Source organism: Bidens hawaiensis, unplaced genomic scaffold (assembly GCF_021521415.1).
Source record: "Bidens hawaiensis isolate Kalapana, Puna unplaced genomic scaffold, B.hawaiensis_p1.1 tig00018764_1, whole genome shotgun sequence".
Lineage (NCBI taxonomy): Eukaryota > Viridiplantae > Streptophyta > Magnoliopsida > Asterales > Asteraceae > Bidens > Bidens hawaiensis.
In genome coordinates this window covers 113240-125222 of record NW_027492849.1, presented here as the reverse complement: position 1 = coordinate 125222, position 11983 = coordinate 113240, and the positions used below count along the sequence as shown (strand labels likewise).

Sequence of the window (11983 nt, the reverse complement as noted above, 5' to 3'; positions counted from 1 at the left end):
TATCTATCTTTAGTGTTGGTTTAGTTATATCAGATGTGTTGTTTGTATAAACTCGTTGAAAGTGTTGTTTCATAGATAAGTCTGACTCACGGTTTTCATTCATGTATCATTCATTTGTCATAGTGTCATTTCAGTAAAAGACTAAAGAAGCCATAAAGAAAGAATGTAAAGTAGCAGAGGTTGTTATGTATTATGTACCTAAATAACGGAAATATTTTTCAAAAACTAAAAGCATTAGAGAAATTACATGACCAATTTAAAGGTATTTCAAACAGAACTAGAGTTCCAACTTAAACCATAACTCCAGAAGCATTCTAAACGTTTCCAGAAAGAACAAAAACCACAAAACCCACAAGTTCAAACTAAAATATTAAGTTTACAAAACAATGAATGGCTATGATTGTTTCCTACGTTTATAGATTAATGGCTATGATTGTTTCCTACGTTTATAGATTATAAAAACATATTGTATTGCTTGGAACAACCTCATCCCTTGGATCTAATAATGAATGGCTATGATTGTTTCCCACGTTTTCTACCCAACACATGGTTTCTACCATATCCAAACCCTTAGATTGAAATGGAGGGGAAATTGGCGTCGAGTTACGTTTGAATGACCAAACTAAATCGTTTAGAAATAACATTATTAGAGTCATGAAATTACTATTTATGACCATCTGAACATGACTAAATAGCCCTTATTAGCTCCATAGCCTCAAACGCAATAAAACAAAATGTATCAAATGCAACAGATATAAACATTGTGTCATGAATAAATGTATTCTTCACATCTTAATAGTTAGACAACGGTTAAAGTACAATTAAAATCTTGAAAAAAAAACAAATTTGAACAAGCGACTCACGACTTCTAATCTTAGGGCTGACATCTCGTGTATACCCTTATACGATAAGACAAGAACACGAAACATGTATACATGTACACGATACGAAAACGTATCGTGTACTGTTTTCCAAACACAAACAAGAACATGTTAATGCCATGTATACATACCTTAAGAGGCAGCTGGTTATAGACGACAACGTCTGACGGGGAGACCGACTAATGGGAAGGTGGTGGCGACGCTGCAGAGTGTGCGAGGAGGGAGACTGGAGATGTCGTAGTGGGTGCGCCACTGTAGTTGTCGATAGACGGGCGATGGTATGGTATGGGTGTAAAATAATTAGGGTTAAGTAGTTATGATACACCACATAATATATTATTATACTTTTAGTTATAAAAAAATCTAATTATGTACTAAAGGGTAGTTAACAGGTAAATATGTATTTTATTTGTTTAGACACAAAAATTAACAAGTTGATTTGCTTCTACCTGTCTAGTACGCGAAATATGTTAAGACCATATACGATACATGTTAAGGTCATGTAAGTTTGTATCATGTATTCGTGTACGTGTTTAAATTTCCAGCCCTATCTAATCTTTATCATAAATCTATAATTTTTAATTTTTTTTTAACCAATCTTCTTTCATTATATAGAAACATAGATATTACATCAATATAGCAGGTTGGCGGGCAACAAGTTACGCCTCCACCCCTTTCTGAATTGCTGGAAATTTTAGTTATATTTATTTATGGGAGTGTAAATTTTAATGTTTTCTATAAATAATAAAACGAGTTTATTATCAATACGCTAGCATTTAAACCAAACATCAAGAAGCCGTGACCGTTGAAAACCATCACCTTTGTCTTTGCCACTTGCAATTATTATTATTTAATATTTATAAATTTATGACACATCACATTTAACCATTTTCCCGTTTTAACCCCACACTCACGTGTTGACTTCATTTTTCAACATCAACCCCTTGTATTTATAAATATTGATAATTTGACACCCCCTTTTCCCGCCATTCTCATTTTCATAAATAAATGTTTACCCTGATAGTGTCCATCATTAGCTAAATTCACCCCAATAGTTATACGTATGCACGGTAAAAATCTACGAGTGTAAACAAACTGAGTCGAAGATCGACTAGGCTTAATCTAGGCTTGATTTGACTTACAAGAGCCTGAGCTTGGCTCGTTTCAAGCGCTTTAATAAAGCTTGATCACCGCTCGTTAATTGTTCTTACAAAAGCTTGAATTTGGCTTGTTTATTAACTATTTGTTAAACTATATACTTTTTTTTTATTTTTTATATATTTTGAGAAAAAAACTTAAGCCAGTCTAAACTCGACTTAACTACATGAGCTCGTGTAATACTTTAAACGAGTCTAAACTCAAATTAAGCTCATCTGTGTAATGTGAAACTAATAGATAGAAGCTTAAAGGAGGTTTAACTTAAAAATACACAAGATCTAAGTTCGAGCTCGAAAACTATACGAGCTTTACTTTAAGCTTGGGTTCTACTCGAGCTCAAAAAGTCTTGGCTCATTCAAAGCTTTTTATCAATCTGATATCAGTAACTCACGAACAACTCAGATTGTTTAGACCTCAGGGTAAAACACATGAATATTTCAGTTAACATTCATCTACAAACTTTTGAAAGTTTATTATAAGGTGAAAATTGAACCGGTTAATACAAATATTCACAAGGGTCAAAAGTGTATGTATGTATAACAAATGTTTCAAAAGTGTTTTAACAAAATATCCCTATCTAATTGGTCAATCTCAAGTAGGTCTATGCTATGTACCATGAGGACCATTCCATCTTATCCCATCCAAGGTTCATACATACTCTACAAACCGTGGGACCCACAAAGAAAACCACAAACCTATCACCACTTGCCAGCTCAGCCATGTATTCAATTTCCAATCAAAACTTGACACTTGTAAACTATTCATTCGCTATAAACCCTTGATCTACTATGGGACCTACCAAGTTTCCGAGATAACGCCACAAGGACCTCCCATGTGGCATCATCGGATAGGATGTCGTCATGAAACAAAAGGGTGTTCCGGAGTTTATTATCCCACAAGTTCCGTTGTATCACTGATAAGTTTGTCTTAGCCACGTGGTCAAGAACGCTAGCGAGTTTCCCATGTCCTTCTCCTTAATTGTGAGAGATATCTCGGGCCATGGCACGGTGGACTCGAATGGTTAAAGGATACCGTCCGCTATAATAACGGGAACACAACCTAACGCTACTGATTCCACTAGCCTCGGACTCCATGGGGCCCACCCTAACGGACACAAACAAAACACCGATCGAACGATTTCTGATTGGTAACCCGCAAACCAATGCCTCTTTAAATAAAACCTCGGGTCGTTACCGTACTTTCGCAGTATCTCCGTCCTCACACGCCTGTATAATAAATAACCAAATTAGCCAAACCATAACCATATTAATCAAATTGTAACTAAATTAACCGACTTAACCAAACCATAACCGAATTAAACGAGTTAGTAATACATTACTTGCTATAGAAACGTCCGCTGACGTTCTTCGGGTGAACCTCCATTTTCCCTCGGAAAAACACGAAAATATCCCGTTGACCGTCGATAGGTGACTTTGACAACGTTGACTTAACGTTTTCCGGCGAAATGTACGGCGGAATAATAATGCTATCCATGGTTTGACATGGGTGTTTGTATTTAACACCAAATGTTTGTAATATGATTGAGTTCTTCATGAACTCAGGTATCCCATCTGCTATAGCTCGATCCTCCTAATGAATTAAAAATAATAATATTAATAATTCATTAAAAGTTCTAATATTCAATAACACATAGAACTAGAGGTGTAAACAGGTCGAGCCGAGCCAGAACTTGACTAGGCTCAAGCTCGAATTGTTTTGAATTACTAAAGCACAAGTTCTCAAGCTCAAATCGTGTTGTCTTACTAAAGCTCGAGCTCGGCTCGTGAACTGTTTTTTAAAGCTGGGGCTCGACTTATTTATTATTTGTTAATTGAACTATATATGTTTTTAATTAGCTTTGTATATTTTGAGAAAAACCTTAAACAACCCAAATTTCAACGCGAGCTCGGTTGTGTAGTGTGAAATTAATATATAAAACTTAAAAATACACTAGGCTCGATGATACTAAACGAGAATCCGAAACAAGGCTCAGGCTCAGGCTCAGACTCGATAACTAAATGAGCTTTATTTGAGACACGGGGCTCCGTTCAAGCTAAAAAAATCTCTGGCTTACTTTGAGTTTTTTATCTATCCAAGCTCAAGTAACTTACGAGCTGCTCGGCTCATTTGCACCGAAACATATAACATAGATATAGATAATTCCATAAACATATTATTTACCATAGCATGAAAACAAGCTCCATAGTCATGAGAAGCTACAAACACATGATCCGACCCATTGCTCCTATACCAAAACGGTAGTTGTGACGAAATAAGCTCTACGGCCGACGATATAAGCGCGCGAGCATGTCCGATGGCGGGAAAGCCGTTAACGGTGCTGAAATTACACGAAACGTAAATGGGGACGAAGAAAAAGTCCGCTTGTGTTGGGTCAAACGTCCGAAAATCGCTTTTTGCTAATGCCCGGTGAATCGCGACCTCAGAGGCGAATAAGTGGTTGCTACATCGCTCGTTCGATAACCAATCGGTGTTGTATTTAGTCGGTAATGCGTATATGTACACCTTTAAATCGTTCAACAAACCTGCGAATGATACCAATTTTTTTCACGTCGTAAAACAGCTACCCACAAAACACTCAAACGACCGTTTTTAACCAAATAAAATAGTATCAAAGTTTTAAATATATTGGTCCATTTGAACAATATCCAGACGGACGTTTTGACCATATTTTGGAAACTATTGGTTAGAAGTTAGAACAACAGTTTGAATAATATCCGAACAGTCATTCTGACCAAACTTTGAATATCATTGGTCAGAAAGATTGTTCGGCCGTTATCCAAACAACGTTCTAGCCACATACTTTTTGGTCAAAACTACGGTAGCATGGGATTAGATGTCAAACAATATGTACGTATAACAAATTTAAATCCAAATACCCTGATTATCTTTCGGTGGCCGAATAACTGATTCCGAAAGTGCACGATGCGAGTGATTCACAATCCTCGTCTTCAAACGAGTCGTACCGGACTCATGACTATTAAGAAACTTAGCTAAAAAATAAAACGACAACGAAAACCATAATATCCATTTAAAGTATTTTACAAAAAAAGGTTTTTCGGGTTTTTCGGGTTTCGGAAGAACTTCATCTTGACGTAGAATCCGTCCCGGTTCTTGACGGATCGATCCGCCATTGGTATGATAATAATAATAATAATAATATAGGTTGAGATGAAGCTTTCGATTATTGTTGGAAGAAGTAGAGATGAAGATAATAATATTGATGATGATGGTTTGGTGATGGTGGATTTGTTGAAAGACCGTTTTGTTTTGAATAAAGAATCTGCGAAATTATATGTAACAGGTTTTTTTTATAAGGAGGTTTTAATGTTGTTGAATATTAAACAAAGGTGGTCGAGGAATGGAGTGGTTTTTTTTATAATAATAAGTGGTTTTTAATATGGAAGTTCTGTCTTGGTTTTGTGAAAAGACCGTTGAGAGGAAAATGACGAATTTACCCTCTTGACCTAGTTTGTTTATTGAGTATTTGAGTGTATAATGTATTAACATAATTAAGATGGCAATAAACTAATAATACGTCAGAAGCTAATGATAGAGTGGTAAGAAAGAAGCCAGGTGTTTTATATGACACAAGCTCGATTACTGTCCCAGTATCTAGTTATGGTGGCACTAGAGTAGTGATGGGAGACTAGCCTAGTATGTGAAGTTCACTAGTTGGATACTTGAACTGTACAAGTTTTTATTTCACCGCAATGTTGTGTATTCGAGCGAGTGTTCACATGCGTTGATCTTAGATGAGAGTTTTTTTCCAGATTAAAAGGCAAATATATTCCGATATTGTGAATTTAGAAAGAAGAAAAGGTTATACTAATTCGCGCAAACCACAAGGAGAATATATGAGTAATTAATAGATTTTTCTATCTAGTAATCTAGAAACCAAATGATTTGAATTGACGGAGTGTTTTAAAATACTGGCGAAACTTGGGTTTAATCAAAGGGCTAACCGAAGTTATGGAAAAATATTTTGGGGGTGTTCGGATTCAATACCTATATATATTTGCAAACAAATTCGTAGAAATTTTTTACACTATGAAGCGAAAAAATAGGGGTGACCAGGGACTAGGGGTGAGCAAAAAACGGTTTTGGAACCGCCAGAACCGAGGAACCGGAACCGAACCGGTGCTTCATAACTGCTAACGTGTGTTATCTTACGGTTCTTTTTATTTGCATTAAACGATTCCCGGTTCAGTTCCGGATAAAACCGATGGTTCTAGACATGGAACCGAAGAAACGGAATATTGAAACTTTTTAAATAAAATTACAAATCCATTGAATTAAAAATCTTCTTTTTTTACCTTCAATACCTGACAACCAAGATCAATTTTGATTCAAGCTTTCAAAGTAATGTAATCTATAACAATATGATCTTCCTTCGCCACTAATGTTTTAGCAGGATTGGTTTTGTTATTCAAAAGGGGATTGTGGCGCAGCTTGTTGCTCGTTTGTCTGCCACTTTATTGAAATCGTTTTATAGTAAATTATATAAAAAGATTACCAAATAATAGGATTTTAATCAGCATATGTTCATGTTGTAATCTAAATTAATTTTTACATGAAAAAAGACATACAACTATATAAATTTGTTTTGCAACTTGTAAAGTTTGCACAACCAATTTGATAAATAAACAAACGAACTGGTTCTGACACATAACCGATTAGCAAGAACCGACTTTACTGTTTCTAGAACCGAACCAGTTTACTGTAATAGATTCCAGTTCCGATTCTATTTTTCAGCCATTGCACAGCCCTACCAAGGACACCTCGGGTCCCTAATAACCTTCGCCCCTAGTTTAATACACGCTTTTATATTTCTAATGAATATTATATTATATTATTAAAGATAAAAATATACTTTTGTTTTTTTTATTATTACATGTGATTAGTTACGTTATCCATTCTAAAATAAGTTTTTGTAAACAAACTACGTGTAATTTTAGTACGCAATCAAATACACTTTTATATTGCTTGATTAATAATAGGGGTGACAATCTTGACCCAAATCCTTTTAAATAGGTTAATTTGAGTTGTTTTAAAAATTAAATGAGTTGATTTGGGTAAAATATTTTAACTAAATGGGTCAATATGAGTCATTTTAAATTCCATCCTTTTATTTTTGGTCAAAATGGGTTTACAAGTTCAAAGAATTAGGTCGATGTGGGTCCTAAGGAAATGTGACAGGTCTCGGATCGGAACAGGTTTTCATACAAGACAGGTTTCGACACGAAACAGGTTTCAAATTGGAACGTGTTCGGTTCATGTTTCAAGCCAACACGAGTTTTCACCCGTGACGGGTTGGGTTTTGGTTTCTTTTTGGTCGATTCGGGACTCGTTTTTGTCCGTTTTTCGGTTCCGGTTCGATTCTCGGGTTTTTTTTTATGGAACGAGGTCAACGTATGAAACATTTTAGTGTTTTTACTTTTTTTGTTTATGCTTTATATTTTAAGTTATAATTTTTTATTATTATTTTTGAATATTTTTTTGAGGGTTTTTATCTTTATAGAAAACCCCTCAAAAAAATTCAAAAAAAAATAATAAAAAAATCATAACTTAAAATATAAATAAAAAACAAAAATTTTAAAAAAACTAAAATGTTTTCGCCATTATTCCCGTTCATAAAAATAAAAAAAATAAAAAAAAAAACTCGAAACCCGGTTCGACCCTAACCTATTCTGACCCAAACCAAAACAACCCTTTTTTTAATTAACCCGTTCTGACCCAAACTCATTATGACCCAAACTCGTTTTGACTCATGACTCATTTCAACCCATGACTCGTTCGACACGACCCAACCCATTTGCTACCTCTAATTAATAACATTATTTTTCTTATAAATGCTAAGAAAATAGTAGAGTATAATTAAGGATATATAACTAAAAACTTGGAAAATATTTTGAAAAAATAATAATTATTTTTCTTTTTATTAATTTTTTTAAAAGATAATCAACTGGTGGAATACATCGCATCAACGTGGGAGCATTAACCGATATCAGGCCCGGCCCAAGGGTGAGGCAGGGTAGTCGACGGCCATAGGTCTGACACCCGCTAGGCCCGAATTTTTTTTTTTTATAAAAAAAATTGTATGTATTTTTATGAAACAAAATATGTATAATTAATGTTTTAACACAATTACATAAACAATAGCTTGGTCAAGTGGCGAAGAGGTATGACAAAGAACCAAAAGGTTGTGGGTTCTAGTCTTATTTGAAGTATTTTTAAGTTTATTTTTATACAAAAGTTTTTTACACAACTCAAATCCTAACCAAGTAAACCCACTTAAAATTAAATTGTTTAAACCCAATAAAATATTCTTTTTACTTAGGGCCCCAAAAAATATTCGCCTTCAGCCGAAAAAAAATTCCGTCTTCTCGGAGCCGGCCCTGACCGATATGATACATCAATACATGTTCCTATGCCTGTTCCAATCTTGTCTAACTTTGCTAACTCCCCTTTCTCAACGACTCAACCCGTATGTTGTTCGTTCTGGAAACACGTCTTCTAATTTCATCTTTTCTCGAATCTCCTTTAACGGAAGAAATAAAAGCTCAAGAAGGACGTATTTCGAAATGATGTGACAAAGGTTTGCTAATGGGAGTGGTCTAAGTAACGGGTTAATCGGTTGGTGTCCCATTGACAAGCGCAATAACAAAGGTTAGAAGGTCTTAGGTTTAAGTTCTGCAAATGATAGAAATTTGTCGTCAAGTAACGGCTTAATGGATATAACTAAATTTTAAACCAAATAACAATGTAGATAATAATGCACATGCATTTACTTTAGTATATTTTAAGTAAACAGAAAATAAATTGAGGGTTTAACATTTGCAATTAAGAGAGGACCAAATCACCAAAACTCATCTTTACCTTTCCCATTGAAACATTGTATATTGTCTATACGTGTTTGTGCTAGTCTCATTGCTCAAGAAATAATATGGGATCTGAAATAAACGTGTCGTGTGTGGGTAGCTTATGGTAGAGGTGCACAAACCGGCCCTCGGCTAAAGTGGTACAGATCGAGTCAAAGATGTTAGATGTGTGTGTCATGGGCCACCATAATGTTATGAATCAATTGGCCGGCCCAATCCGAGAAGTTCAACAAGTAAACAAGCCCATAGGGTTAATGAAAGAGCCCGTCGGGGGCCGGATATAAATATATAATGCTAAAGAGAAGGAAAGTAGAGGTTTATGAAAATTGTTAGATATTGGTGATATGATATTCACATCTCCCATTCGAGAATCTGTTTCCGATCTCCTATGGTACTTGTTTTGATTTTTCTATGTAATCGTTCTCTTGAGTCAATCGAATCACAACAGTTACTTCATAATTGATTATCTCTTCGTTGTGTCGGTTTGAATACACTTCGGATTTCAACTGATGGATCGGATCATATACAAATCAGTTTTATCCAAAGTGGTTTTTAGAATTAGTGAACCATTCTTTGGGTATGTTCTTAGTGTTTGTTTTTGGGCCATTCTTTGGGCTTCAACAAAGTAAACTAAACACATTATGACAAGCTAAATTCTAAAATAAACCAATGACTGGTGTCACACTGGAGTATAGAGGTGCACAAAATACTCGGTTTTGGAACCGACCCGGTGTATCTGATCCATAACAGGTTCCTACATGTACAACAACAGTTAGATGGGTAAATGGGCAATTGTTCATTTCAGTTAGTAGGCAACAAACTTTGATGATTAAAAAGGAAAAAAGTTGAATTAAAAGTTGAGAAAAGATGACAAGCAAACAAAATAAAAATTGAAGATTTGTTGACCACATTGATTTCATACTTGACAACTTGAAATATATTAAAAACTTCACAGAAGATATATATATATATATATATATATATAACATAAAACTTGGAACAAACTATTTAATAAAGTAAATAACATTCCATACTTGACAACTTGCCTAAACTCAACAGATGATAACTTGCCCAACTACAATTTTATCTCCTTCTCATCTCACAACTCCTGTGTTCAGCTCCACCAACCGTTTGAGCGATACAAGGGACCACTTGTCTTCAATCTGAGCGCGCACCCTCTCGTTAAGACAGTCGACAACAACATTCACTTTTCCAAACCCGTAGATCTGATGGCCGTCTAGCATCCTCCCATGTTTCGGTTTGAACAGCAGGTCGTTTTCCCGTGCATGAAACTCAAGTACTTCCTTAAAACTCAATTCTTCCTCCTCCACCACAGCAGCCCGTCTCTCGTGACTCTCGTCCTTCAACACGCTGATATCCTCTCTAGAAGGCTGAACCACTTCTAACCCTTTCGACGCTTGCTGAATCATCACGAAACCAGCGTGTAACCGGGCCTGTATATGGTCGTTCAAAAGCAGATCAGCAGGTAAGCATTCAATCCAATTTTCAAACCACCTATACACCTCTTCAAGTACCGGTTCCGAACATAACCACCTGTACAACACGCTTTCCCACTTATCAAAAAACAAGTCCATAAGATCAATCATGTGTGGAAAAGGGATCATGTTGACCCAGGTCAACACCTGGTGAAAGAGGTCAAGCTTCTGGTCAGCGGGGTTCACTTGAAATTCATTCATGACCACGCGAAGCTTCGGAACAATAAACCCGGTCATGAGTTGATCCCAGATAACGGGGTCGAAGAGCGTTCTCCACGGTGACAGTATGGCGTACGCTGAGATGTCGCTCGGGCGCCAAGCAGGCAGAGCAGCCTCTAACTTGGCCCGTATCCTCGGATACAACAAATCGAGCCTTTCTCCAAAAAAAGGCAGCCACGGATGAACCCAAGTGTGTATCGCGATACGCTCGATAGATGGGTCCCACGATTCAACCGCTGCCAAGAGCTTGGGCATGACAACACGATCAAGCAGGGTATTCATCATCTGACGTGGCAGCTTACCATCCCATGAATCGAGAAACTGAAGAAGCGGTTCGGGGTCGCGGGCGTGCCACGTGCTATCGATGACGTGGAACGAGCACGCGATGATGGACAGATCGCAGAGGCTGTACTCGTCGGGGAACTGCTTTTGCAAGTCTGTGAAGAAGCGCGCGAGGGAGTCTAAGGTCAGAGTGCCGGTTCGGCTGGCGTGATCCAAGTGCTCGATGACTTTGATGATCTGTTCCATGTTCTCGATCTGTTTCTGTTGTCGGTCGGCATCGGCTCCAAGCTGCTGCAGTTGTTCTTGCAAAGCGGTCACCGTCTGAGGCTCGGTTTTCAACTCGTCTGTCTTTTTTTGAAAACCGTGCTCGGCGATATCAGCAACCAGATTCGTTTTAAACAGAATCTTGGAAAGGTTCGGGTCGCGCTTAGGCGGGAGGCGCCTAACTGGTGGTATGTACGGCTATGACCTTTTTGCCCACCTGGGAACGGGTGCGGGTGGCTGCTGAGTTGGAACGGGTGCGGGTGCTGGTGGCTGCTGAGTTGGAACGGGAACGAGAACGGGCGGTGGTGGTGACAGTTGTTCTCTGAAGCCATTAAAGCCGATACCCATTTGTCTTCGTGGTCGTATCTTGGGTTGGATGGGATCGACGATCCCTTGTGCGTTGATCCCGACCCCAGCCCCTCGTTGATAACCCATTTTCTCAAGAATTCATGCACCGATTCCAGTCGTGAGCCTGCTGTCAATGCTGGTCCTGGCTCTCTTATTATTATTATTATTCAAGTCATAGTAAACCTCTTCTTCCTCATAGTCATAGTAATCACCATAGTCCATTCTTTCTTCTTCTTCTTCTTCTTCTTCTTCTTCTTCTTCTTCCTACAGGACAACAGATAATAATAATAATAATAATAATAATAATAATAATAATAATAATAATAATAATAATAATAATAATAATAATAATAATAATAATAATAATAATAATAATAATAATAATAATAATAATAATAATAATAATAATAATAATAATAATAATAATAATAATAAT

The 11983-nt window shown here is 36.7% G+C and overlaps 1 protein-coding gene and 1 pseudogene across 2 annotated transcripts; both read right to left on the bottom strand.

Annotated features, from left to right (window-relative positions):
- Positions 1–2608: 2608 nt before the first annotated feature.
- Positions 2609–5191, bottom strand: LOC143556970 (putative glucuronoxylan glucuronosyltransferase IRX7; annotated as a pseudogene). The gene is made up of 4 exons (XR_013139480.1): positions 4937–5191; positions 4221–4582; positions 3379–3629; positions 2609–3265 (listed from the first exon to the last, which is right to left on the bottom strand). The product of XR_013139480.1 is annotated as a putative glucuronoxylan glucuronosyltransferase IRX7 (transcript).
- A 4826-nt stretch (positions 5192–10017) lies between these two features.
- Positions 10018–11669, bottom strand: LOC143556946 (septin and tuftelin-interacting protein 1 homolog 1-like). The gene is made up of 2 exons (XM_077046150.1): positions 11485–11669; positions 10018–11397 (listed from the first exon to the last, which is right to left on the bottom strand). Exons 1-2 carry the CDS (start codon positions 11632–11634, stop codon positions 10033–10035), a joined length of 1515 nt encoding a protein of 504 aa, XP_076902265.1. The 5' UTR covers positions 11635–11669; the 3' UTR covers positions 10018–10032.
- Positions 11670–11983: the final 314 nt, after the last annotated feature.